Genomic DNA, 27,974 nt, shown 5'->3' with positions numbered 1-27,974 from the left:
TGATATGTGGGTCATTTTCTCTCATTTCTAATTGCCTTCTTCCCATGTGTTTGCAAGAAATAGAGCCAATTTGCTCAGGTTTCAAAGGGTTACAGCATGAATTAGAATTGGACATACAAATGTTTAAAAATCAAACTTTCATGATTTTTAAAAGTTTGCAAAGAGAGTTTATTGGACCTATGGAGCATTGCAAAGCTACAGTGAATGCATGCAGCATAGACCTTACAACAATCTGTACAAAATGTTTTTTTAAAAACAAAATCACTGCACATCAGTGTAGGAAAAATATGTCATTTATTTGAGCATGTCATTTATTTTATCAGTACAGTGTCTCCTGGAAAATGCAACAATCAGACAATCACATGAATTTCCATAAATGGACATGCCCGTCATGTCCTTGTAGTCTATTTAGTTGAGTCAAGGGACTGTTTGTTATTTGTGAGAGGGGAGGGGGTGGTGCAAAATGCGGACTTCAAATATTTTTTAAGCCCCTGGGAGGGAGTAATGTTTTTTAATATGGCTTAGGGGTTGGATATCAAATTTGAAATGGTAGTATTTTTTATTCACCTTATATGCCCTCAGATCGCCAAAATCTGCAAGTGGGTTTGAAAGACATGTTTTCTTTAGACACCAAAATCACACCATACATACATACATACATATATATATACAGTTTATATAAATATATATACGTGTGTGTGTATGAATAAAGTCACATCCCCCACTCTGATAAATTAAGTACAGTCCCTAAACTCAATTCTCCATTTGTGTAACATGTGAGTATCCATACAAACATAGTCCATATTGTACAAAACCTGTCTGAAAATTTCACCAGCCAGACAGTTACTGGACATCTGCGTGTTCATACGTGTTTGTTATATTTTGACAATTTGTCACAGGAACATCCGGTCCCTGCTGTGAGAGAATCGTGTGTTCAGTTCCTGAGATTTCTTCAGCAGCCGCTGCTTCTGCGCTTCATCAAAGCGATTCACCTGCAGGTCCTCATCTCGATCAAACGGCCTCCTCTCGACTGGTTTGTCAGCCTTTTCCTTTGCTTTCTCCTTCATCTTCTTTGTGTGCATGCTTACCAGCGACTCAGCACGTTTAGACTCCTGAAAACAGGGAGTGGGTAGAGAAGTTTAATGTGAACAAAATGTAAATAATATCTGGCATTTATTTTATATGGGGACATTTAGATCAAAATGGTGATGAGGTAATATGTCTTACATTATACTGAGACACTTTTGCTGCCATTTCCACGTCCTTCTGGGAGAGTTGTGGGACGTCGTCTTTCTCCACCTCACCCTTCTGCTTTCTTTCATGGCGTTCCTATCAGTCGAGAATAGACCCATAAGAAAAGAATACTTTACATATCTATTTAAAAACAGGAGAGGGACGTGTAGGTACACTGTTCAACTTGCTGTTGGACCTGTTTGCCATTTATTATGTATTTCTTTTGCAAGTTGGACAGTGTGCGGGAGTTTCAAATACAGGGAAGTAATATAAAAGCTAAAAGACATTTATTAGAAATTACCAATAATAGGTGAGAGGACAAGTTATTTTTCGATAAATACCCTGGCCTTGCGCTCCCTGTCTGCAGGTGTATCGGTCCAAATGGAGCGATCCTTGTTCTCTGGACCCGACCTCTTCTTGAAGGTTCGAGCCCCCAAACCAATGTGCTGCAGTTCTGGAGGGAGTTCTGTCATCCACGATTCTCTGGCCAAAACCTCAGGAGTGTCCTGTTTGCACAGCAATACACACAGGAATAAATTCAGACACCCTAGCCTGAGAAATTTGGCTCAAATATTGTCCGTGTTTGTCATGTCAAGTCAAGTCACATTCATTGACATAGCACATTTGAAAACAACAAATGTTGACCAAAGTGCTTTACAAGGACATGAAATAAAACAGATACCCTAACCCTAATGCCTACACATTGACCTCTCAACAAGAAAGGTCAATCTGTAAGCATTGAACTGCACAGGAGGTTTTGATGACTCACATTTCCAGTCAGCTTCTCTTTCATCCTCTGTGCTCTGCGCTCAAAGTCCAGAGCCACAGAGCTTTCAATGGCTCCTTTGGCTGGCATGGGTCCGATCACATCCTCATCCTCTCCCTCGCTGCTGGAGGACTCAGCCTTGTAGCCAGGAGGGAGTGCTGGCCCTGGTAAATCATTCCCATCTTCACCATCATCATCATCGTTGTCATATGCTGCTCTGCGAAACCCGGGAGGCAAAGCTGGTCCCAGCAAGGGCGGCCTGAGGGAACACAATAAAATTACAGCTGCCATAATTAACCATTTATACACATTAAAAGTAATTCACTTGCTCACATTTCTGGTGAATGCTGTTGTTTCTTGAATCCTGGAGGTAAGGCTGGTCCAAAGAAACCATCATCATCATCTTGCACCTTTGTGTTATCCACCCTGTTCAAAAGACACATATTACAATTTTATAATAATAATAATAATAATAACTTCATGAAGGACACCGAAAAAGGTCCATGGCATTCTACATCAAAACAAACAATACTCTATATACAAAAATACAACAGACACAATAAATAAAATGGAAAATAAGGTTAGATGAAGACCTGTATGAGCTCAGCTCAGGGTTGGTCAAGGTCTGAAAAAACAATGATCTGAAAAAGAGCATCTGCTCTGCACAAACATCGATACATAGGATTTTGTATTAAGGTAGAGCAGGTGGGCACAACGACATCAACAAACCTTTATCTGGCACTACATAATCATGGTAGTTGAACCCTTTGAAACCTACACAAATTGGTTTGACTTCTTGCAGGGGAGAAGGCAGTGAGTTACTTGGCCCAAAAATAGCATGAAGGCCACATTAAGCGTCTTTGTTTGTTGAAGCGTATATTTCAGTGACTTGTAGTCTAGTAATGAACCTACCTCTCTGCAGCTGTGTGTTTTGTTTTTGCTCTTTTGACCGTCACCTCCTGCTCGCTGTCATCCGAGGAGCTCGACGGTTCCCTCCGTTTATAATCGGGAGGCAGAGCGGGACCGGAGACTGACACGGGGAGAGGAGAAAAAATGTTAGCTATCGTGGAAAAAAAGCAACCTGATACACACAGGGGGGATTTCAACCACATTTAATCGAAAGTAAATGTTGTATTTTGACTTACATCCTCCATCGTCATCAGCGTCTTCGTCGCTCTCCTCCTTTCTGAACATCGGGGGTAAAGCAGGTCCGATGAGTTTATCAGACGACATATTTGACACTGATGACTTTACGTTATCTGCTCGGCGGCGTAGTTTCTGAAGTTTCTATTAAATAAAAAAATATATATCTTCTCCACAAACCAGGGGAACCTCGATGGACTATTCCGACCTTTCACCCAGGAAGTAAACAGTAAGGCAACAATAGAAACACCGGAAGTAAGTTATTGTGCTGCAGGAATAAAAGCACAAGAAATAAGGTGTTACATTTGGCCTTGGTTTAGTTAGGCTTGACCTGTAAGCCCAGCTCTGCAGAGATTTGCATTTCTATTACAGCAGGGCTACCCATTTGAAGGTGTGCCTTTAAGTGATGAGGGCTTGTCTAGAGTAATTGCCAGTGTTGGAAAGGTTACTTTTGAGGCCTATACCTGGGACTGTTGCTTGTTACTCTATTTGACATGCAGTCATATAGACTTCTGGTGTGTATTAATTACACCAATTAATTTCATTTATTAGTAATCAGTTGCACTTTGCTACATTTACATAATCTCTACGGGGGACCGGGGGTCAAGCCCCAAGGAAAGAGAGAAATTTGAACCCCCCCCCCCCAAAAAAAAAAAAAATTGTCATCCAGCGATGCATGTTCAAGCTTGTGTGTTCAGTTACAATATGTTTGGTGGTGCTTCTCAAATTAATCTTTATCAGATAACAAAGTATAAAAAGCAACAACTGTCCCAGCTTACACTGTGAAGAAGTCCATGGTATGGACTGGTAATCTAAAAATGCATGCAAAGCACTCTTATGGTTAAAATCAGTTATTCTTATCTGGATTCCCACACTATCCATGTGAGTTTAAAGGAACTTTAACCATAGTCAGATTCCCTCAGATGCTATTATAGACTGTTACCATGGACCTATACAAAGTGTATGCTGGGACAGTCATGCTTTTTATTCTTATATGACTATTTGCCATAACATTGATCCTCTGTTTTTTTAGTTTGTTTATTTTTTTAATTTACAATTACCTACACCTTGTGTGTTGACGAAGTGCAATACTCCCAATTTTTTCTTCCATCTTCCGCAAACAATATTTTATTTTGAAGGGTATGACCGGAAGTATGTTTCCATGATATGTTAGCATCCTCGACACTCCGGTAATGTGTCGTAGCAACTTTTGCATCACACCACATAGTCCATCTTTGTGGACTTCCTGGAGGATAGATTATAAAGATATGTCTGTCATGTTTTGAAATTAATCACCGATTGAAAAAAATTGTAAAATGGGTAAAAAGGATAAAGGAGATCGCGGTGAGTTGAGTTGCTAATGCTACGGTTTAACCTAACAGTTAGTTAGCCGTTAGCTAAATTTAGCTCAAATATGAAGGGGAGCAGTTGCATTGAAACGGTGAAACTGATGTATTTATCACGCTGTGAATGGTAAAACATGATTTCAAAACGTAGGAATCGGGCATATACCTTTTGACTTACTGACTGAGATGCGTTTGTAATGAAGCACACAGTGTCTTTAAGCACATTAACACACAGGGGCATGTACATGTGCTTTAATCGTTTATTGCCATACATGCAGTGTTGAAAAAGTATGCAATTCCTTTACTGATGTAAAAGTAGGAAAACCGCACTGTGAAAATACTCCGTTACAAGTTAAAGTCCTGCAGTGAAATGTCACATAAGTCAAAGTAAGTTTAGACAGGAAAATATGGGCTACTAAAGTAAAAGTAGCCAATGCATAAAACTCATGTACTTCATATTTATTCTTGAGTTAATGCCATAGTTACATACCACCACTGCATATATGATGCAAAAAGGCAAACTGGTTAGAGAGCAGAGCAAGCTGTGGTAAAGGAATGATTTTCCTATATCTTGCATATTAAAAATAAATAAATAGATTCATTCATATGTCCGTTAAAAGAGTCATTGTATAGTGATACTGGGAGTGATGCGTTAAAATCACAAGACAAGATAAATTTCATTGATGCATTTCTGCTGTCTGCTATTTGTCCACAGCTATTACTGAAAATGTTTTCTTTCGGGTTACAGACAAGAAGTCCAGAAAGCGTTTCTATGAGGAGGAGGAAGATGAAGAGGAAGTGGTGGGTAACGACACTCAGGAGGCGATACCTGCTGCTGCAGGAAAACAAGTGGATGAGTCCAGTACAAAACTGGATGAATATGGAGCCAAAGACTACCGTCTTCAGATGCTGCTGAAGAATGATCACTCTGCACGCCCCCTCTGGGTGGTAAGACATGTTTTTGATTTTTTTGTTGTTGATTTCCTCACTTCACTCATCACAGTTAAATTAAAAAAACTTCTGGTCCATTTTACACAATATTAAAAAAAACAAAAAAAAACGTCTCTTTATATTTCTTCTGTATTTCTCCAGGCTCCAGATGGACACATCTTTCTGGAAGCCTTCTCACCAGTGTACAAGTATGCTCAGGATTTTCTGGTGGCCATCGCAGAGCCTGTGTGCAGGCCTAACCATATCCATGAGTACAAGTTGACGGCCTATTCCCTGTACGCAGCTGTCAGTGTGGGGCTGCAGACCTCTGATATTGTGGAGTACCTGCAGAAACTCAGCAAGACATCTGTGCCTGATGGAATTGTGCAGTTTATTAAGGTCTGAAAAAAGAGTATCTGGTTGTTTGTTTGTTTTTTGAGATTTTAAGGTCATAGTGTGTGAAATTTTATTTTTTCACTGCATTTTATCTTTCTCCTTCTCACAGCTCTGCACGGTGAGCTACGGCAAAGTCAAGCTGGTGCTCAAGCACAATAGGTAAAGTAATTTCAAACAACCATCCCCTCTGCCGTTGCATCATTAATGATTATGTCAGTGCTGTTCTTAAAGAGTTCTGTGTGTCAAACCTCAGGTATTTTGTTGAGAGTGCCTTCCCTGATGTGATCCAGCGGCTTCTGCAGGACAACGTGATCCGTGAGTGTCGTCTCCGCACTGCAGACGGAGCAGACACTGAGCTTATTACTGAAGTCATCCACAGCAAGTCAGCGGTATGCTGTCTAGCTTCCTTTTGTACTTACAAACATGTACAATCATTTATTATTGTTTTAATTTAAAATTATCTATGAGTTTAAACATGTTTTAAACCCATAGATGTGTTTTTGTGTGAAGTCACAAGACTTAAGGCTTAAACCTGAGGAGGTCGTTAAGATAAAAATGGTGTCATGTTTCTCCTAACACCCTTGTAATACTTCTCTGGATAACAGGTATTGTTGGTGTGACCCCTGAATATTTAAAACAGTTTGTCACACTTTTGGTAATACCCAACATTGCACTCAAAATCACACCTGAGTGTAGTGCAGCGTAGCACTATCATGCATTTTGATGTGCTGTACTTCTCAGGTTGGGGGCAGATCATGCAGCTACTGCTAGATGGCAGCACAACACAGATTTTCAACCAGTGTGGTTACTCTTAAAAATGGGATTGTGCACATGATATTTTAATTTCTGAGGTCTCAACTGCCACAAGCATTATATCTAATTTTATTTATCCATCTTGTAATTTCTTTTTGTCAAAATGAGTCAAGCTCTCCTGCTTTACAGTCCAGTTTCTGATGCTGCAAACCTTTAAACCTACCACGAACCCTAATACTGTCTGTTTACTTCACATTTGCACTTACCTGTGTGCAAATGAAGAAAATTAATCTTAAATTTTGTTATGAATGTTATGTATAGAAAAAGTCTTAAAACATTGAATTTAAGCTTCTGTTATCTGTAGACACTTTGCTTTTGGATTTTTTTCTAATTTACGTATTATACTACCATCTAATCGAAAAGCATTAACGAGTCAAGTTTTGGAAATAAACCTGAGAGTTGGGCCCCCCTTACATAGAAATGGAACTGTTTCCCTCATCAGAAACTAACAAATGTCCCTCTGTGTCTCTTTCTGACAGATTTCCAAGACTATTGAGGAAAGGGGGGGCACTTCCACCTCACAGCAGCCTGGCGATGGACAAGCTTCAACCCAGCAGGTCCCAGAGGACATCTTCAGCTACTATGAGCAGATGGATAAAGAAGAAGAAGAAGAGGAAGAGACTCAGACAGTGTCCTTTGAGATACGCCAGGTACACAACTGATTTCTTTTTTTGTTTTAGCTTTTTTACTGCTACATGTTTAACATTACTGTAGAGCTTTATGATCATGTGTTGTGGCTTTATTTCAAATTGAGTACCATGTTTAAAATCATAATTTTATGCCCTGATCTGAGCTGTTCTCCTCTGATCTGGTTTAGGAGATGATTGAAGAGCTGCAGAAGCGTTGTATTCAGCTCGAGTACCCCCTCCTAGCAGAGTACGACTTTCGCAATGATACAGTCAACCCAGACATCAACATTGACCTGAAGCCCACTGCTGTGTTGCGCCCCTACCAGGAAAAGAGTCTGCGCAAGATGTTTGGGAACGGACGTGCTCGCTCTGGGGTCATTGTGCTGCCCTGCGGTGAGACAGCTGGTTCACTGCAGCTGAAATAAAGTCTTTCTTCACAATACAAATACAGTCTTGAGATGGCAAAATTATATCAATTTAACAAGAAATAATAATGTATGATATAAAATTTTACAAAACAATTGCTAAGCCTAAGTAAAACAAAGGACTCTTATATTTAGTAATCTTTATGTAGCATCATTCCTGTGTGTGAAAAGCACATATGTCTCAATATTGTATCTCCTCTTTGCATTGCAGGAGCGGGCAAATCTCTGGTGGGCGTGACAGCAGCGTGCACTGTTCGTAAACGCTGCCTCGTGTTGGGGAACTCCTCAGTGTCAGTCGAACAGTGGAAGGCTCAGTTCAAGATGTGGTCCACAATAGATGACTCTCAGATCTGCCGCTTCACCTCTGACGCCAAGGACAAGCCCATCGGCTGCTCGGTGGCCATCAGCACCTACTCTATGCTGGGTCACACCACCAAGCGCTCCTGGGAGGCTGAGAGAGTCATGGAGTGGATGCGGAGCCAGGAGTGGGGGCTCATTATCCTGGATGAGGTGCACACAATCCCTGGTGAGCTGTTACAGCGCATATTTTTTTCAAGATCAAGTCATTATTGCCTTCCAGTGTAACTATGTTATGCAAAGATTATTTTAAGTAACACTTAAGGATACAGTGGGATTATAGACACATGATGTAGACGAGGCTTGGGCGGTATTATGGTATATCAGGGTATTTAGAAATCCTGAAGGTATGTTTTTCAATTATGTCATAAATATAGGTGCTCTTCTTTTTATTAGACTCATTTGATGTAGATCCAGCACGCACCACCAGACCTCAGTCTCTAGTCTCTACTGGTGCAACAAGCAGCTGAGCTGAAACGCAACACCTAGTGGTGGAAGGATAAGTTACAGGACAGTAAACAGCCGACAGCCAGCAACAGCAGAGAGAGATCATGGAAATATCAGCATGTTTTTACATCAAACTTGGTGAATTAAGGATTTATTTCAATCAAACCAGACCTGGTAATTGTTGGAACAGCCGCACACTTTCACCGTCATATACTGTATAACCTGGTGACATTTTAGGAAGGTATGAAATGTTACATACCGCCCAAGCCTAATGTAGATGCATATTTTGGTGAGATAAATCTACGTGTTCACATATTAATTCTGTGCTTTCCCCGTAGCCAAGATGTTCCGTCGTGTTCTGACCATTGTCCAGGCACACTGCAAAATGGGTCTCACGGCCACACTGGTCAGAGAAGATGACAAGATTGTGGATCTGAACTTCCTAATTGGGCCTAAACTATTTGAGGCGAACTGGATGGAACTGCAGAATAATGGCTACATTGCTAAAGTCCAGTGTGCTGAGGTGAGTCTTCCAGTATTATACAATAAATTGAGATAAAGAAACATACATATTTTATTTAGAATTAGTAGACTATGAACTGCAAGTGCAGACTGATATTTTGGTTCTTTTTCTTGTAGTTTATGTTTCTTTACCATGTTTTGCTTCTTTTTTTCAATATTTTGACTCATAACTTTTTTGCTTCAGTGCTCCAAAAACATAATGAATCTGCTTCCTGATTTATCATTTAACCCTGTTTTTTTGTGCAGACTTTGTGACAAGATAGATGCTGAACTGTCTTATGTCATTAAAGTCAGACAGCTTGCAGCGTTGTGTGGAGCCACGTGCAAAAAAGTTGATCATTGAATTGTTTGGGCTGGAGTTTCACATGTTCTAGTGCAGTACCCAGAGATGAAGCCAAGAAATAAGTTATTTATTTGTGAACAAAGATATCTGAAAGAGCATAACATTGTGGTTATTTAAACCTAATATTACATGACTAGGTGATCAGACAAGTCAAGTTTAAATGTAGCACATACAAGTGAGCATGTTTTACATTTACAAAGCTTTCTGAACAGTGGTCTCTTGTCTGTGCTTCAGGTGTGGTGCCCCATGTCTCCAGAGTTTTACAGAGAATATGTAGCCATTAAGACGAAGAAGCGCATCCTGCTTTATACAATGAACCCCAATAAGTTCCGCGCCTGTCAGTTTCTCATTCGCTTCCACGAGCGGCGCAACGACAAGATCATCGTCTTTGCTGACAATGTGTTTGCCTTGAAGGAATACGCCATTCGCCTAAACAAGTAAATTATTTTCACAAAATGAGCAGCTTTTCAAATGTTTTAAATCATATTTCTTCATTTTTTAAAATATAAATCTGCTCTCCCATATTCCTCCCAAGGCCGTACATCTATGGCCCAACCTCTCAAGGGGAAAGAATGCAGATTTTACAGAACTTCAAACACAACCCCAAAATCAACACCATTTTCATATCCAAGGTAAACCAATTGATCGATTTTTGATTTACTGTATGTAATATGGACTGCACTCATTCAGGCAACATGTGCCCTCTTGCGGCCAGTAGGAGCCACACCAGTGTTTATAGACAGCTAAAAATTTGGACTACATCCCTCCTACCGAACAGGTTGGAGACACCTCATTTGACTTGCCAGAAGCCAATGTCCTGATCCAGATTTCCTCCCATGGTGGATCTCGCAGACAAGAGGCCCAGAGGCTGGGCAGAGTGTTACGAGCCAAGAAAGGTTAGTCTACAAAAAGAAAAAAAAAGCTTGACACATGCCAGGGTCCCCATGGTCATGGAAGACCTGGAAATGTCAAGTAATTTCACAATCACATTTTCAAGTGTGGAAAAGTCATGGAATTAATAAAAATGATTGAAAGTTTTGGAAAAATATTGGAAATGTGTTGTGTGATGAAAATGGTGATTTTCTTTTTTTTTAGAAAATGGAATTGGAATGCATGTTTTCTTTTAAAATTCCCAAAATAACACCATTTATCTCAGCCAGAAATTGTAAAAGCTGTTGTTGGATTTTTCAGTATTCAACAAATCATTAACACATCATTTGGGGAGACTGAAACTATTTTTCAGTCTTACATGTTTGTAAAACGCAGGGCAAGTGGAGCAAGGAAAAAAATATTTGGGGTCTTAGAAAAGTCATGGAAAAGTTTTGAAATTCTGTCCATGAAATATGTGGGAACCCTGACATGCTGACATTGCTGCTTTGTCTTATCTCCATCCATGAACTAAAACAGTTATTATCTCTCACGTCTAGGAATGGTAGCAGAAGAGTACAATGCATACTTTTACTCGCTGGTATCTCAGGACACCCAGGAGATGGCTTACTCCACCAAGAGGCAGAGGTTCCTGGTGGACCAGGGATACAGCTTTAAGGTATGTTTGCCCTGCAGCATCTTATCACCTCCACACAGTTTCACCATGTTTGTACACCAGATTCTGCATTTCTGTCAAGGAACTCTTGGCTCACATTCATATGAATAAGCTCTCACACTGAAGGCTTGATCACGCTATACGCAGAATCTAAAGGTGCTGAAGGTCCATTTTGTTTTCTACAATATGATTTAAGTAAAGTGTTAAGTTTGTTTCTTTATTTAATAAATAATAATTAATTGTTAATTGATAATTAATACATTTTCTTTGTTCATTATTTAACTGCCCCAGACTAGATAGATACAATATGATGTTTTTCGCAAGTGTCTGGTTTCATAAGATCCAGTCTAGCTGGACTGTGTATCGTAAATCTGTCCAGAACTCACCAACACAGAAATATGAGAGTGATTCTCTCATGACAAAGGATGAACCAAATAAATGAACTGGTTTCAGAAGAAGCATTTTCCACTCACAAAGGTACATCAGGAGACAACCTGGTCTGTTGTAGATATACATCTATACAATTTTAGTTGGGGAAGGAGAGTTCATTTACAAGACAAAATGCAACTGTTTCTTTAATGCATTTCTGGCAGTTTTTCAGGAAAAAGGGGAAAATGTTTATAAGAATCTGGTCAAGACATTTTGCGGAGTTGCGCTTTACCACAGGTGGCACACACAAAGAGATTGTCCATGTCAGATGTGGTCTCACATAGGAAATGCTCCGTTTTGTTTAGGCAAAGGGTGGCGCGTGGGTAGAGCATGCAGGAGACAGGACATGATGTAAGAAGTATGTTGCAGAAATTGCAGCGTTTACGAAGCCAATCATAATTTGGTCTTACACAACCAAATCTCTTGCAGTTCCTGTTAGACCTTGTTGGCATATTCATATAAATGAATCTTTTTTTTCACCCTTGGAAGTTTGTATTCTTCTGGTTTCACACCAGTCGCATGATAGGAACTGCATCAACATGCTCACTTGCTCACTTAAGAGTCCCTGTACAATGACTATTATCTATTAACCCTTTGACCACTTGTGACCATTTATAAATACCATTTTGATGTCATCATGCTCCTTTTGTTTCACAGGTGATCACAAAGTTGGCAGGCATGGAGGAGGGGGACTTAATGTTCTCCACAAGAGAAGAGCAACAGCAGCTGCTCCAGAAGGTCCTCGCTGCCTCAGACCTGGATGCTGAGGAGGAAGTGGTGGTGGAGGTGGGCGGACAACCAAAGGTGAGCTCTTTCTCTAAACCTGGACTCAGAAAGCACAAATAATTCCCTGTATTTGCTTACAGTTTTGCTATTGTGTATTCTAATATTCTTACTTGTTTTCTCTCTCCCTGCTTCCTCATCAGTTCTCAAGGCGAACAGGCACCATGAGCTCCATGTCAGGTGCAGATGACACCGTCTACATGGAATATCAGAATCGAGGCAGCAAAGCGTCCGCAATGAGCAAGAGCGTGCATCCACTATTCAAGCGCTTCAGAAAGTAGATGCACTGACTCAAACCATGACACCTGAAGACTCGGGACAGCAGCAACAGGGAGACGATAAATTTAACAGGAGGCTACCAGTAGCAGGTTCAGATGGTCCAGCTGGTCTGGAGAGCAGAGCAATGACCAGAGATAATTTGAACCAGAATATTATCCGAAACTAATGATGACTGACTGTAGATAGCTTCCTCCTGGTGTCTGATAGCAACAGTGACGGCTAATGTTACTTATGCATCTGGTTAAGAGTGCAGGGAATTATGCCAGTGGGGCTCGATTGCTCATTGTGATACATGTGAAAGTCTCAGCTCCAGCTTCCTAGAGCACTTACATGCATGACATTTTCAGGTGAAATCTTTGTCCAAGTGGTGTCTCTCTCTTGAAATTGGAAAAAAAAAACTTTGCCTTTAAAAGTGTTATTTTTTTATCTCTGTCTGTGCTAAAAAGCAAAATCAGGCCTTCACAAAATTAAATGCGAAATTCCACCATACATGTCTGTGCGTGGGATGACAGTGGACCAGAGTATGATGGATAGATGGAATTACCTGTGTCTTATCTGCTGTTAGTGTGTAATTCACTGATCTGAGGAGCAAAACTAAGGATGTGTTTGTAAAAAATTTTGTAAGTGGCTTCATTTTCCACATTAAAATATTGTAAATTAAGCCAACGTAATGAGTGGACAATAATCTGTTTGCTGACAGCACAGGTGATGTTCATTTTCACTGCTATGTTTTGTTGTGTAATTTCTTCATTAAAATTTGGCCAAACATTAGGGATGCATGATATTATATAACTCATTTGGCCAATAACCAATACGGCTATCAATAACTTTACATTTCGTCACCACCTAATTGTAAAAATCATCAAGTCTCCTCTGTAGTGGAATAAACATCGTATTATGTATACTCTTATTGGGATGGCCCACCAGATAGAGACAGGAAACACAATGTTTTTCAATGTATGTTATATTCATTGATTGGGCAAAATAAGAAAAATACTCCAACTTAGAGTTGATGTTTTGTCCTTTTTCACTTTGTCAATTTAAAAAGAATCCATTTGTGATAATGGTAGAAATACTAAGCATGCTGGCCGATTTCGATATTTCATTTTAGAGCCAATATCTGCTGATAGACATGACTTGCTGATATTATTGTGTATCCCTTCTAAAAATGTTTCTTACAAGAAATTGCTGAAAGAAAAATTATTAAGAAATTAATAATAAGTAATAAAATGAGTCTGTTATATGCAGTGCAGCAAAATGGAACATGACACCTTCAAAATCAATAAGTAAAAGTATTGAAGAACTTAAGTGTAGACATTAGTAATTCCTGGCAGCAGTTAATAGTGACAATACATCACAATACACCAATTTATTTTGTTTTGCCAGAGTAAAGAAAGTGTAGCTGCAAGCTTTTTTCTCCCTTGAGGACTGAAAAGAGGGAAAACTGAGCTTTATTTGCACTTGGCACGAGTAAAAGCCGGGGATGAGAGGGGTGGGGGATTGGGGGGCTACTTCCTCTGCTTGGTGATGACTTGAAGACGTTCCAGAAACAACATCCAGCCTGGTGCCTTGTGTAAGCTGCCAAAGTGGTGAGTGTGGGAAAATACCCACCTCTGCCCGGCCACCTTCACTGGAGCACAGGGCACAGTGACCCTCTAAATGGCCCCGTCTATGACCCAATCTGTTTAATCCCCATTTTGTGTCCCCCTGAGACTTAAGGTCTGTTGGCTTTGAAGGAGAAGCAAAATGACGTGGTGTAAATTTAAATTCATGTGTCGGTTTAGATTAGGAGTAAAAGAGAGAGGATGGACCATCCAACTGAAGCACATTCATCACAATGGAAAATGAGCAAAATGGTTTTAGTTCGTTTATATACATGGGGAGAATACAACGAGCAACTTAACAACACATGGCCCCAAAATAGCAAGAAATGACTAAAAGGTTACAGAAAATTACCTGAAAATAAGCAGAACACACACACACACACACACACACACACACACACACACACATACACATATATATACATAGAGAGAGAGAGAGAGAGATCAAGACAGAGAAATATAGATAAGTATAGGTAAATAGATATAGATTATGATTATAGTTTTCTGGACATTCTTCTTAGTTTTTGATAATTTTCTAATAATTCTCCCCCATTATTTAAACTAATTTTCAGGTCATTTTCTTAGACACATTTTACTTATTTCTTGCAATATTGTGGGACATTTCTTCCCAAATTAGTCTTCGCCTTTTTTACCCATATTTTACCCATAAAGTCAAACCAATTTGCTCAGGTGAGAGGCATCTGAATGCAGCAAAGGAAAAAATATGTTTAACTAGGTTCTAAAGGGTTAAATCAACTAACAATAAGGCTATTAATTGACAGCAAGACAGCAATTAATTCTCTAGATCCACTTTTTATTAACCAAAACAGCAGCCAATCAAGTTGCAGGAGAGAACCATGAAGAACTAACATTGGGTTACTGAATGCCAGTTTGCTGAATGTATACAAAAGATATTTTTGTTAGTAAGCAAAAACAATGTAGTGTTTAAGAAAAAAGTAATTGCAGTATTATAGACGGAGAAGCAACTGATATTTTGCAGTGGTGTATGAAGGCTATAAAGCTATACTTAAAGTCTTAAAGTATCTCATATTTACTGTACTTATGTATCAAAAGTTTTTTTTTTTAATTTAATATAATTAAGTATATAAAGTAAAAGTTATTAAACGCTGTTAAGAGAAAAGCAAGTGGTCAGTTGTTTTTTTGGGGTTTTTTTTTTCAGTTTATTTCTCTGAGGTCTATTAGGTTTGTAAGATGATCCCCCAAAGTTTAGCCTGGCATGAGAACTTTCTTAAGGTGTGTACAAGGATAATGTGCAAATATTTCACATAAGCTGCCACCTATATTTATCTTTTGGAAACTTCAAGAGGGCTGTTACATACATCTCCTTTCTGAGCTGCAGACTTAGGTAACTTTTCTCTGCAATCCATCTCCACTGATTGTACACAGCCTATCAGTACTTATGAAAATACAACTGCTAAACATTAACAAAGCAGTGAGCACTTATTGCATGTGTAAACCGCTAATGATTTGTGAAATCGCCTGTCTTAATATAGATGTGCACGATCTTACGTTAGCCAGACTGGGATGGATTTTCCTTTGTTCTGTGACTAATGTCAACATGCAGTTTGCCTTCATGTAACGTTAATCACATTAACGCGGATTCAATGTGTGTGTGTGTGTGTGTGTGTGTGTGTGTGTGTTGGAGGTGGGGAGTACGCGTGCATGCGGGCTGATTGATTGGTGTGATGTTAACTGTGTTTTGGCACGTTGTAACGCACTCCTCTTCCAATGGGAGAATGAACCCAGCAGCTTTTTTTTTGGAGGGAGAAACGCCCACATCCGAATACAGAGTTATCCCTCCCTTCTTTTGAAGCGAACATCCAATCCTCTTCCACTGCTGAGGTTGTACAAGCGACTCTTTAAAAGTCTTCCATAATACAATCCCATCTAATATTACATTACCACACAGGGAGGACTGCGTTTACACGTGCCGTGAACATGCATTTGCAGATGTGAACTCTGCCACTTTTAGACTTTGCAAGACGACTCAGTCAGATTTCAGGTTGTCGCGCACGGAAACACCGAAAAGTCTTCAAATCATGGCAATCCTAAAACATTTTACAACAGCATGCTGGAGGAGTTTAGAAGGCGACCGGCTAAACACGCAGCTGTTCTTCATTTTACGCGCCTTGCACAAATCAGCCGCCAGCGAAGCTTTTCGGATCTCCGCGGCTGGAGAAGAGGCCATTCCTGAAAGATTGATCACACCGGCGGATGTTGGCGAGAAACCCAGAATCATGACCCTGAAGGAGATGCCTGGACCGAGCACCCTGGCAAATTTGATTGAGTTCTTCTGGAGAGACGGGTTTAGCAGAATTCATGAAATTCAGGTAATGTTGTTCACATATGTAATTCTTTGAGCTTTATTTCGTGTTATTTGACAGATGAAGCGATTAATTCATGTTGCCCACCAGTTGCAAAGAGCGGATGTGCTGTCAGCATCAGCCAAATTCGCTACCTATGCGTAAAATGGCACAGACCGTTGCGTAAAAGCGCACTCGCAGTTCGATCGCTGAGCTTTCCACTCCAGGGTTTTGCAATAGTCTTCAAGTGAGTCACAAAGCTCAGTGTTCTCACAATTATAAGGTGCATCTGATAATCTTGGTGTGGTCTAGAGAGAAAAAAAAATTTAAAAGAGAGAGAGAGAGAGAGATCAGACACTTAACATAGGAAATCAACAGGAGAATCACTCATGACACAAAGTCCTCAGTCTTGCGTGGTAAAACTGATAGTGACACACTCTCAGTATTATGCCACATCTTGCAAGATTGAGTCAAATGACACATCCCTCTTTGTTTTAAATTCATCATTACATGTGCAGCTGTATGAGAAACACCCTTTGACATTTAAATATAGTCATTCGTTGTTAGTGACTCAACATTCAGACCAAAAAGACATCTTCATTTTGAATGTTGTGTAAGTAAATGTTTTAGTAAGGCCTGTAGATTTAGAGACTCCACTGATGTACAATACAAATCTGCTGAAATGCATTCCATTACTTTAGTACTATTATTTGATCTCCTTTAATCCTATAAAACAAAAATGCATTTTTTAAAATGTATAATAGATTTACATTTCTGAGGTCAATCATAGATTTAATATCCAGTATGCACTACACTTCATTACATTCTGATTATGTAAGTGAATGTAATAAAGTAAAATTTTCTCGTAATTTTCTCCATAATTAATATAAATTGTGTCACTGCCTTTTATAGATGGAGCACAAGAAGAGATATGGCAAAATTTTCAAATCCCGTTTTGGGCCCCAGCTAGTAGTGTCTGTGGCAGACCGTGACCTGGTGGCTGAGGTGCTGAGGGCCGAGGGCGTGGCCCCTCAGAGAGCTAACATGGAGTCCTGGAAGGAGTACAGAGACATGAGAGGACGTTCCACTGGTCTCATCTCAGCGTGAGTCCCCTCCAGCCTTTGATCTTTGAGTCTGGATAAGGAGCTCCTGAAAAAAATGAGTTTGGGGGTTGACAGGATAATCAGTTTAGTTTTCCATATGTGGATGCACATAGCACAAAACCTGATGTCTGGGCTACCTTTCCAAACATGTGCATGTCCTTTTTAGTACTCAACAGTCGTGTCGTGCTTTTGTATTTATAAAGTCATTGGCATCAATATTTTCAGTTTTTCAATTCAACAGTTTCACCACTATCATTCTTCACAAAAACAAGGCTGTTTCCTCTGTATGTCTGTGACTGGCTCGCATTATTTCATTTTTTATTTCACCTTGTCTCTCTTGTGTCCTGTTCTCCAGTGAGGGAGAAGATTGGTTGAAGATGCGGAGCGTGCTCAGGCAGCTCATCATGCGTCCCCGTGACGTAGCCGTTTTCTCTGATGATGTGAACCAAGTGGTTGATGACTTGATCAAGAGAGTTTGTATTCTGAGCAGCCAAGGGCCTGATGGAGCAACTGTCCTTAATGTGAATGACCTCTTCTTCAAATACGCAATGGAAGGTAGGTGAAGATCATACAAAGTTTGGTCGTGAAGGAATTTAAATTTGGGCAGGATGGATTTGAAAAGAACAGTGCAGGTGTAGCGTGGATGAGGGGCTGAAGAGATTATCACAGCTTTACAAATGTACAGAGAAGATTACTGAAACTCTGTCTCTCCTGCCTTTGTCTTCACAGGTGTGGCAGCCATTTTATATGAGTCCCGACTAGGATGTCTGGAAAATGAGATTCCCCAGGAAACCCAAGACTACATCAGTGCGCTGCACCTCATGTTCAGCTCCTTCAAGACAACCATGTATGCTGGTGCCATTCCCAAGTGGCTCCGACCTGTTTTCCCCAAACCGTGGGAGGAGTTCTGTCTCTCCTGGGACGGCCTCTTCAAATTCAGTAAGTGCTGTATTTTTTTTTTTTAGCCATGGGGGCACATAAATACCTTATAGTGTACAAACACTGATGCAGAGTTATTCTGATTCGTAATCCCTAGTGTCAAGCTCTAAAAATGCTGGATGTTATGGAACAGGGCTGCAACTAAAGATTATTTTCATTGTCAATTAAGCTGTTATTGAGGTTTAAAAAGACTGAAGCTGGAATCAGACCATTTTTTCTTAAAAAAAATCTCAGACTGATAAACTGATTAATTGATTAATTGGTTGATGCATAAAATGATAGAAAATTGTGGGAAAAAAAATGTCGACCAGTGTTTCCTAAAGCCCAAGATGATATCCTCAGATATCCTCCTGTTTTCTCCACATCTCAAAGTTATTCAGTTAACTGTCATAGAGGAGTAAATAAACCATACTATTTTAACATTTAAGAAGCTGGAATCAGAGAGTTTTAAGTTTTTTTCTTTAAAAATTTAGTCAATCCTATTATTCAATTATAACATTAGTTTAAAATTAATTTAGAAAATAAACATTTTATCATTGCAGTTCTGCTTTGGTGGCTTTGCTATGAATTTATAGTCTCTAAGCCCAAGCCAAGATAACCCTAAAGCCATTACCAGGAGTTGCATCAGACTTGACTGAGCTTCTCCACAGTAAAAGACATTATACAACTGTTTTCTCAGACTGAAGAGAACACCGAATGGTACAATTGCTGTAGTGCCTCTTGAAGAGTTTCCGGACCTTTTTCCTTGAATGACTTGGAGGGCTTAAATTATATGTCAGTCTTTGAAAAGCCCCATAAACAATATTATTTGCTTTTTTTTCTTAGGAGTCAATGCAACGATACAATGTATTTTCTATAGATAATTTCAGCAACACATAAAGCATCAAAAGCACTTAGGCAAAGTGCAAAAGAAAGAGATCATAAAAGGATATTTAAAACAATTAAAAAATGTCACAGCATAGAGATAAGTAGTAAGTAGTATCCCTTTTCTTTGCAGACTGGCTTTCTTCAATACAAATCTTTTAAAAATAGATGATAATAAATAGTTTTTGATGTGTAAACATGTTAGATAATGCTTTTGTCAGTTTTAGAGCACTACACCTCAGGTCAGGCTGAGCAACTGCAAACTTTTTTTGGATACATTGTCCGGCATCAATGGAAAGGAATGTGGATTTGCATATAAATCTCTGCTGCTGTACCATGGGATTGTGGGAGTAAGGGGTCCCTCTGTTACATAACCTGTCCTTTTTTTCTTTTTTTTTTTTGGTTAAATTTCCTTCACCGCCCCATCCTCCCCCCGTTCCATTCATCCCACCTTCTCTGTCTCTGTCTGATCCCAGGCCGCATTCATGTTGATAAGAGGCTGACAGAGATAAAGGCCCGGCTGGAGCGGGGAGAGGAGGTGAAGGGGGGACTGCTCACACACATGCTTATCACCAAGGAGATGAACATGGAGGAGATCTACGCCAACTTGACGGAGATGCTACTGGCTGGAGTCGACACGGTGTGTGTGTGTGTGTGTGTGTGTGTGTGTGTGTGTGTGTGTGTGTGTGTGTGTGTGTGTGTGTGTTATATGTGCAGAGTGGGCTTTTAAGAGTGAGTGTAACTTCAGCAGGAGGTGAAGGAGTTGGGAGTTGCACATGTGTGTCTGCCTCTGTGTGTGTGTGTGTGTGTGTGTGTGTGTGTGTGTGTGTGTGTGTGTGTGTGTGTGTGTGTGTGTGTGTGTGTGTGTGTGTTGAGTCAGTCTTGAGTTTCAAGGGTTGGGTTTCTGGCGCCATATCAGTGCCTGTGTAGCTGTGCCAGCGTCAGGTCAGAGCAGTGAATCGGGAGGTTACACAGTATCCCACTGACAAACTTGTTCTCACTCAGATTTAGTTTCTTGTCATTTGTCATTGTCTGTTAGATCTACACGGGGGGCTTTTGTCTTTTTTTTCTCCTCCACCAGACAGCTGTGTTGTGTGTTCATGTGTTTTCACATTAGAACTTAATTAGATGGCACTTGCAAATAATTAGACAGTTGGGTTAATGTCATTGAAGCATTGTTGGGAGGAATTTTTTACCTTTTAATCAGACTTTGAAACCTGAGCAAATGGGATTTATTTCTTTCAGAAACAATGAAAGAAGGCAACTTAACAAGAAATGACCCAAAAACTAGCAAAAAATAAGTAAAAACTTACAAAAAATGACCCAAAAGTTAACAACAAAAACAAACTTCAATAAACAAAGACAGGAAATGACCTGGCATCTTATTTTAAATATATAATGACATTTTTCCCTTTTTTTTGATAATTTTCTAATGATTCTTTCTCTTGTTTTTTGGGGGGTTTTTTTTGCCAATTCCGAGGTCTTTTTTTGTCACCTTTAACTATTTTTGCTGAAAGACTTTTCCCCCATGTTTTAAAAGAAATCAAATCAATTTCAAACATTTCAGTGGTTTAAATGCTTGTAAAAGGTGTCTGAAGGCAACACAATAAAGCTGATGTTGATTCAGGTTTCAAAGGGTTAAATAATACAGAAATGGGAAACACTGTAAGGGAGCAGGGACATTGGACAAAGATCCTGGGTCACATATTGGCCCGTCATGATACCAGACACCCACCACACAATTTAACAGATAAAAAATTATAGATCTTCACAAAAATATTTGAAATAAAACTCATAATATTTAACCCTAAAAGTGGGTATTGTACCCACTTAAAATGATTTTCCAAATGTTTCACACTTGTCTGGTATGAGTGTGTGTAAGCGCATCTGCATCTGTGTGCATACTGTAAGTACATGTGCGCAGTTACTGCCTAATTTGTTTTGGGTTCTGTCAGATTAATGATAATTATGGGTGTAGAGTGTTTTGTTCTGAGCTGGGGGCCATGGGATAAAAGGGTGTGTGTGTTTTTGTTGAACTTGTTGCAACGGCCACGTCCTGGCAGGGGGTGAACTAAGCTGAGCCATTACCTGACCCTGTGGTGCATTTCCTTTTACTCAGCACACACAAGAGCTGTCAAGACACGTTAGCCACAGCCAGAGTTATAGCACAGACTGTGCAGAGGTGAGACAAGGGGGAGAATAAGGGGGTGGGCCTGCTGAAAAATAAGGACGCTGTCATGAAACTGCAATGGTTTGGGGAGCTGGCGTCATAAGAGGGGGAGGAAAGAGGAGCTGGTTATAATACGATGGATTTTAGAGAATACAGAGAAGATGTGGTGGATAGAGGGGAGAGGCCTGAGCCTTTTAGAGCTGTTTTTGGATGAGCTTTTGTCATGTGATTCCTCTTCTGCTTTGTCTGAGGTGTTGCCAGCATCTGTCCCAGCCGGGGATGATTAGTTCCAAGTTGATTAGATGGGGAAAGGAGGATGACAGAGTGGGAGTAAGAATCAGAGGAAGAGTGGGGGAAGAGGAAGGTGGGTGACTGTACAGTGAGAAGGATGGCGAGGCTTATACAAGGATAGAGACTCTTTTGATCATTAGTTAGAGATCTGACCTGAGACTGACTGAGTTGATTCATTGAAATGTTGGCAAAAACAAGGCTGCCACTCTGATACCGATATATGCCATGAGATGCATGAGTGGAAAAGTGAAGAGGCCGGATGGGAAGATAGGCAGGATGCCATGAAAGGTAGTAAGATATGGGTTGAGGTTATTAAGTACATGGTACAGGTAGGATGTGAATACGAGAGGGATGACACCCATTGTCAAGTAATTTGCTTATCTGCCCACGTTGTTGAAATTAAAATGTCAGTGATGTGTGAGTCACAAAAAGGACAAGTTAGAACAGTTAGTAAGGCGGTTGCAGAAAGGAAAGAGGAAATTGAAAGGATCTGGGTGTGTCAGGATGACAAAATGATATCGCAAGATTTGTGGGAAATGTGTGTGTAGAGCATGGATTGATTACTGAATGGGCCCACCAGGCAGATGTGCCTTCACCTGCAAAATGTCACTCAAATTAACACGTACTGACCAGGAAGAATCTCAAATAGCCAAAAAATATACAAAATTACCCCAAAGAGACACAAAATGACAAAAAAAAGAAAAAAACTGACTGGAAAGAGACACATAAGACCACAAGTAGATACAAAAAGAGCGCAAGGAGACACCAAATGACTATAAAGAGACATAAGACCACAAAGCAAGATGACAACAAAGAGACATAAAAAATGCAAAAGACTAATAAAAGGCACAAGAGACCACAAGAAGGCACAAGACCATGAAAAAGAGACATGAAAAGTCTATAAAAAAGTTTCAAAATTACTACAGAGACACAAAAAGATCACAAAATGACTACATAGACACATAAGACAAAAAAACAAAATGACTAAAAAAGAGACACATAGGGCCACAAAGAGACATCCAAAGACAGCAAAAAGACCGCAAAGAGACACCATATGACCACAGAGAGACACAAAACAACCCAAAAAATACACGAAGTGACGTTAAAATGCCTTCAAGGAAACAAAAAACAACCAGTAGCCACAAAGAGATACAAAATTACCAAAATATGCATATTGACTGTAAGGAGACACAAAACAAAACCAGCAACAAAAAGTCTTTCTCCTATGTGGGAGACTTGTTGGGGCCTTTTGCATATCTGTGTTCAGGGGCCCATTGTCTCATAATCCACCCATAGCGTGGAGTAAAGCAGCAGTGAGATCAGGCAGTAATATATCAGAAAAGATAGAAATAGAGTGAGGTGGAAGTGGTTTAAAATTCCCATTTATTTACTGTGATTAGCTAATTAATTAGGATTATTTTCTATTATTTGTATCCTCATTGCATTTGACACACTGGAGTGCTGTTAAGTGCAGCCCACTGAGTGCATCAAGGTACATTTGGATGAGAATGGATGAGTGACTTAAGATGAGGGATAAAGGGCTGAGAGTGCAGCTGGTCGAGTGGACTCGAGTGTCTGCTCTGCACGTGGAATCAGCCCTCTCTCCCTCAAAGCCCCTTGCTGTTTCCCAACACTTACGCAACCTCACAGAATCTCTTCTATCAGCTTGCATAGCAGTCAAACCTGTTGCAAAACATCAAGAAAAATGACAACATCTCCACAGAGATTTCATTCAAGAAGAGAAAATTAACAACAGACTGCACATTCCAAGAGGAATGCAAACATTTTTTCTTTTCTGTTCTCCTAGACATCCTTCACCCTTTCATGGGCCAGCTACCTGTTAGCGCGGCATCCTCATGTACAGCAGCAAATCTTTACGGAAGTGACACAGACTCTTGGACCTGGAACAGTTGCCTCAGCCGCTGATGTCCCTCGTCTGCCTCTCATCAGAGGGCTAGTCAAAGAGACTCTCAGGTGCACACTACATGGATATTTACACTCTGAGCTTTTCTTCTCTCCTCTTCTCCAGCTGTTGATGTCTTTGTGTGTGTGTGTGTTTGCTCTCCCTTGCACTGTAAGTAAAACCTCAGAAATATTTTAGAAGACTATTTAATATGTTCTCATATCTTAAATTCATTTATTATCTCACTCTGTGTGGCTTTTCACTTATTAACTTTGTGAGAAGATGAATGTATAGTGCTGTTGAATAACAGTCTTTGTGCACCCCTCCCTGGGAGCAGGCTTTTTCCAGTTCTCCCTGGCAACGGACGGATTACCCAGGATGACTTGGTGGTGGGCGGATACTTCATCCCCAAAGGGGTACGACTGATAGAGACATAATAGATGCAAGTCCTCTAGAGTGTGCATGTGCTGCAGAAAAAGCGTGACCGTAAGAGTCAGCCAAAAACATTACAGTGGAACCAAATGTAACATGATCCTGCATTACTCATACATCTCTCTCTCCCTCTCTCGCCTGTACACATGCATGTACAATAGCCCAGCTGTTTTCATTACACAACTGACACTTTCTTTTTTTTTTGATTCTCTGCTGTGTTAGACTCAGTTGGCTCTTTGTCACTACTCAACGTCGTTCGATGAAGAGAATTTCCCTGACGCTTCAGACTTCCGACCGGATCGCTGGATAAGGAAAGATTCCACAGATCGTGTCGACAACTTTGGCTCGATTCCTTTTGGCTACGGCATCAGGAGCTGCATCGGCAGGAGAATAGCAGAGTTAGAGATGCATCTAGTTCTCACAAGGGTAGGGGATTAATCACTTGGCTTCAAACACATTTATAAATAACTTATAAGAATGAAAGTTCTTATCATAGTGTCATGCATACAACAATGCCCAGCCCAGATGGGCTTACAAAACAATTCAAATAAGCCAGATCCAGAATGCAGTATATGCATTTTCAAACAATTAAGAGTAGAAAAATAGGAAGAATCAACTCTAACATCTTTCACATTTAGATCTTCAGATCTTCACATTCTACAACACAAATAACTGACAAAAACACTAACTATATAATACTGATGAAATCAGTATTATACATTTGCAAAAACAAAGAATAACTAATTAATAAACCTCTCACATGACACAAATATATAAACATATTTAAAATTTCCACAGTCCAACATCTGCATTTTCAACTACACACTACACATTTAAAGACTTATCAGATAAGACGAAATAACAAACACATGTGTAAGACAACAATTAATAACTTAGTTTTGCTATGCTAGAATGTGATGGAACATTTCTAGCAGCTGACAACACAACACAGCAACTTTAAAAAACAATCTGTGTAAACATTTTATTATTTTAGAGGTATAACTTGAACACAGAGCAAAATGATTCACACCTTGCTCAGCTCACCATGGGTGCAAAACTTAAGACTTGGGTGTTTTTCCAAATTGTGCTCCTGGCTGGTTGGACTCTTCTTTTAATGTACAATATGGAAGTTCCTGGTGTCTGCAATGACAAATTATCCTCCTGTGCTCCTTTAACCTGTGGGGTGCCTTAGGGGTCAACTCTTGAACCCATGCTATTTTCATTATATACGATATGTTCTAAATCTATGTACTTAATCTGTTACTTTGGTTGTGTGTTTTATCATTTACACTGATGATACATAACTCCATCCATTAAGCCTACTGACTTCTTAAAGTAAAATATGCTGCTTGAGTGTTTCATTTTTTAAGGGTTTTTATGCTTGAGTCACGTTCTCCATATTGAGCTGTGATGCTGCTAATTGTTTATTATTGATATGCTTTTTTCTCCTTTTTTAATGTTGTGTTGTACTCATAGTGTTTTTTTAACCTCTTCCCGTTTGTACAGCACTTTGTAACCTACCACTTTGTTTTGAAAAGTGGTACTCTAATATTTTTTCACATACTACAACAACACACAAATGCAGCACACCTAAGATAAAGAACTTCACCAAAAACAGTATGTAAGTGGTGATGCATAACTACTAAAGACTAAACAACACCCATATTCCACAACATGCTTACTTACATGTGCAAGTGAGCTAGCAGAACCACCTACTACAAATACTTCTCCCAAACAGCTCAAACAATACCTGAATATTCTTGAAATTGCCAACATCAGTGGCCAGAGGAAGCATACCAGCTCAAAGCTGTGCCACTTAAGAGCTGTGGCTTCAAGATAAACACACTTATGAATGCACATGTGAGTCATATAATCTAATAGACATCTCTGTGTTTTTGCTCTTTGTGCAGCTCATTCAAAGATTCCACATTAGCATGTCTCCTCTCACTGCTGATGTCACGGCCAAAACTCATGGCCTACTGTGCCCTGCTGCCCCTATCCACCTGCAGTTCATCGACAGGGAAAAGTAAACGCGGACTCCTCTCCACAAGGTCTACTGTACTGTATGTTTTTAAAGCTCTGATTCATTATTAGTTTTTTTTTTTTTAATACACTGCCTTTAGTACATCTTCCACTGTTATGTTGTGAATACTGAGCTGAGACTGAGGTTTTACTCAGGCAAGAAATGTGTCTTATCTCCTGTTTGTTGGTGAGGAGGACACAGAATTGGACCACTAATGTAAAGATAAAAAGTTGTTCTAGGAAGTGTATTAATTGTACGTGGTGAAAACCACTGCAGTTTAGACTGTTACATCTTCCATTCAGTCTATTCAAAATAGTGAGTGAAAACATGAACTATACTCTATGTACTCAAACTGTATTTTATGTTAATGTGCATATCTGTGTGTAATAATTTGTGCTACCGCATTAATACATAATCACACTGTTTCCTCCCTTAGTTTAAGAGAGCAATTCACTGAGAATGTCGATGGGCAACGATGAATGTACTGAAAATGAGCTGTTTTAAGAAGTACAGTTTGTATATAATAAGCTTTATTTTAAGATTGTGTGTTGTCCTTGTTGCAAGCCAAAACATTGTTGCAGGTAGTTTTTTTGTCCAGTCTATGTAAGAAAATTTAATTACTCAAGTGGCATTACGTGATTTTAATCTATGCACTGTATATTCAGGACACGTTAAATACACAGTAAACAGAAAAAAAACAGTTTTTAGTATTTTTTAAATATAAATATAGAGTTCTAGGGAAAAAAGCTTTTCGCTTTTTAAACTAAAAAGAAATTTAATCATCCTTTGAGTTAGACCTAATGAATGAACCGTTATAAACTTAATTAATTAAAAAGTAGACTATTTGCTCAACTAATGAAATGTTTCTATTTTTTCACACTTTATATTTGGATCACAATGTTTTCTGTGTTTCTGGTTTATATGTTGTTTGTGTGAAAACAAGTATTTCACAAGAAAGTTGGATACATTATGATTTCACTAAGAGGGATAGTGTAGGTTACAGAAGTGTTTTGCAAGGTGGAAGAGACAAGTTGTTGAGGTGCGCTATTATGAAGGATTCCACTGGTTTGCATGGAGGAAAATGGAAACTTTTTTTATCTTTGTATTTATCTTCTCTTTTGTCTTTCTGTACCTTTTTACTTTAGTCCCAGTGAAACTGGGAAACAATAAAAATGATCTAATTATTATTTTAAACATTGTGTGTGTTGACCTTTGTCAAGGTATTTACGCCAATAAGTGAATGTCAAAATATATTTAAAATGTCAGTGTTAATGTTTACAAAGCAATAGCTTAATACATTTTTAGAAAATGTAAATGCAGAACAATGTAACAAAATATGACGTAACTACATAAAATAAGTCTCTTCTAGAGAGAGTTCGATTTTGAGAGTTACTATTGATTCCTGAGTGCATCATCCTTGTTAATAGCAATTCACACCAATGCGCCAATGTAACCAATAAACTCATAATTGCATTGACTGAAAATAGTGTGCACCCAAGCATTGTTCAAATCCACAGAAAACCACTGATGTCATGCAAATAGCATCAACATTTGAATAACATGGCTATAGCTAATATACCTATATCATGTAATGATATTTGTGTGAAAAGTATATCTGATTGACATTTAGCTCAATGATGTGATAGAAACAGAAATAATGTATGTCATCAATGACATTATTGTGACATGAAGCTATTTCCCATGTTAACTTTGAGCTACTAAAGAGGGAAGTTAAGAGATTTGGGTCCCAACAAAGTCCTTGCCCCCCCCCCAAAAAAAGTATCTTAAGACTAAAATGATCTTGGACAATAGATTTACAATGGGTCAGAGATCATGATAATGGTTGTCCGATTGGATCTATAATGAGTGCCTGTAATTTTGATGATCCTAGGTATTCATTATGCCAGTTATTTATCTTATTTTGAAAAATGACAGAA

At 39.3% G+C, this 27,974-nt stretch overlaps 3 protein-coding genes across 3 annotated transcripts; 2 read left to right on the top strand and 1 right to left on the bottom strand.

The window, feature by feature from the left end:
* Positions 1-144: 144 nt before the first annotated feature.
* Positions 145-3,365, bottom strand: gpalpp1 (GPALPP motifs containing 1). The gene is made up of 7 exons (XM_042488098.1): positions 3,145-3,365; positions 2,912-3,029; positions 2,333-2,425; positions 2,003-2,258; positions 1,575-1,739; positions 1,228-1,329; positions 145-1,112 (listed from the first exon to the last, which is right to left on the bottom strand). Exons 1-7 carry the CDS (start codon positions 3,230-3,232, stop codon positions 894-896), a joined length of 1,041 nt encoding a protein of 346 aa, XP_042344032.1. The 5' UTR covers positions 3,233-3,365; the 3' UTR covers positions 145-893.
* Positions 3,366-4,328: 963 nt separating this feature from the next.
* ercc3 (excision repair cross-complementation group 3) lies at positions 4,329-13,390 on the top strand. Its single transcript, XM_042492808.1, has 15 exons — positions 4,329-4,486; positions 5,237-5,436; positions 5,581-5,817; positions 5,924-5,973; positions 6,068-6,203; positions 7,107-7,277; positions 7,445-7,649; positions 7,893-8,207; positions 8,824-9,008; positions 9,585-9,787; positions 9,886-9,982; positions 10,129-10,246; positions 10,778-10,896; positions 11,980-12,126; positions 12,249-13,390. Exons 1-15 carry the CDS (start codon positions 4,459-4,461, stop codon positions 12,384-12,386), a joined length of 2,349 nt encoding a protein of 782 aa, XP_042348742.1. The 5' UTR covers positions 4,329-4,458; the 3' UTR covers positions 12,387-13,390.
* A 2,472-nt stretch (positions 13,391-15,862) lies between these two features.
* Positions 15,863-27,231, top strand: LOC121947707 (cytochrome P450 27C1). Its single transcript, XM_042492796.1, has 9 exons — positions 15,863-16,339; positions 17,225-17,415; positions 17,771-17,970; positions 18,145-18,354; positions 19,695-19,858; positions 23,487-23,653; positions 23,920-23,998; positions 24,237-24,440; positions 25,925-27,231. Exons 1-9 carry the CDS (start codon positions 16,049-16,051, stop codon positions 26,042-26,044), a joined length of 1,626 nt encoding a protein of 541 aa, XP_042348730.1. The 5' UTR covers positions 15,863-16,048; the 3' UTR covers positions 26,045-27,231.
* Positions 27,232-27,974: the final 743 nt, after the last annotated feature.

The sequence above is a fragment of the Plectropomus leopardus genome, chromosome 1 (genome assembly GCF_008729295.1).
Source record: "Plectropomus leopardus isolate mb chromosome 1, YSFRI_Pleo_2.0, whole genome shotgun sequence".
Lineage (NCBI taxonomy): Eukaryota > Metazoa > Chordata > Actinopteri > Perciformes > Serranidae > Plectropomus > Plectropomus leopardus.
The sequence above is the reverse complement of the archived record's forward strand: the minus strand, read 5'-3'. Positions and strand labels throughout refer to the sequence as shown.

What these genes read in the sequence shown, in the direction of transcription:
- gpalpp1 (XM_042488098.1), bottom strand. Translation starts at nt 3,232, where the DNA reads ATGTCGTCTGATAAACTCATCGGACCTGCTTTACCCCCGATGTTCAGA. An exon ending in CAACAGCATTCACCAGAAAT is followed by an intron (nt 2,259 to 2,332) that starts GTGAGCAAGTGA and finishes GTGTTCCCTCAG; the next exon opens with GCCGCCCTTGCTGGGACCAG. An exon ending in CAAAAGTGTCTCAGTATAAT is followed by an intron (nt 1,113 to 1,227) that starts GTAAGACATATT and finishes CCCTGTTTTCAG; the next exon opens with GAGTCTAAACGTGCTGAGTC.
- ercc3 (XM_042492808.1), top strand. Translation starts at nt 4,459, where the DNA reads ATGGGTAAAAAGGATAAAGGAGATCGCG. An exon ending in TGTCCTTTGAGATACGCCAG is followed by an intron (nt 7,278 to 7,444) that starts GTACACAACTGA and finishes GATCTGGTTTAG; the next exon opens with GAGATGATTGAAGAGCTGCA. An exon ending in GGTCATTGTGCTGCCCTGCG is followed by an intron (nt 7,650 to 7,892) that starts GTGAGACAGCTG and finishes TTTGCATTGCAG; the next exon opens with GAGCGGGCAAATCTCTGGTG.
- LOC121947707 (XM_042492796.1), top strand. Translation starts at nt 16,049, where the DNA reads ATGGCAATCCTAAAACATTTTACAACAGCATGCTGGAGGAGTTTAGAA. An exon ending in CTAGTCAAAGAGACTCTCAG is followed by an intron (nt 23,654 to 23,919) that starts GTGCACACTACA and finishes CCCTGGGAGCAG; the next exon opens with GCTTTTTCCAGTTCTCCCTG. An exon ending in GATACTTCATCCCCAAAGGG is followed by an intron (nt 23,999 to 24,236) that starts GTACGACTGATA and finishes CTGCTGTGTTAG; the next exon opens with ACTCAGTTGGCTCTTTGTCA.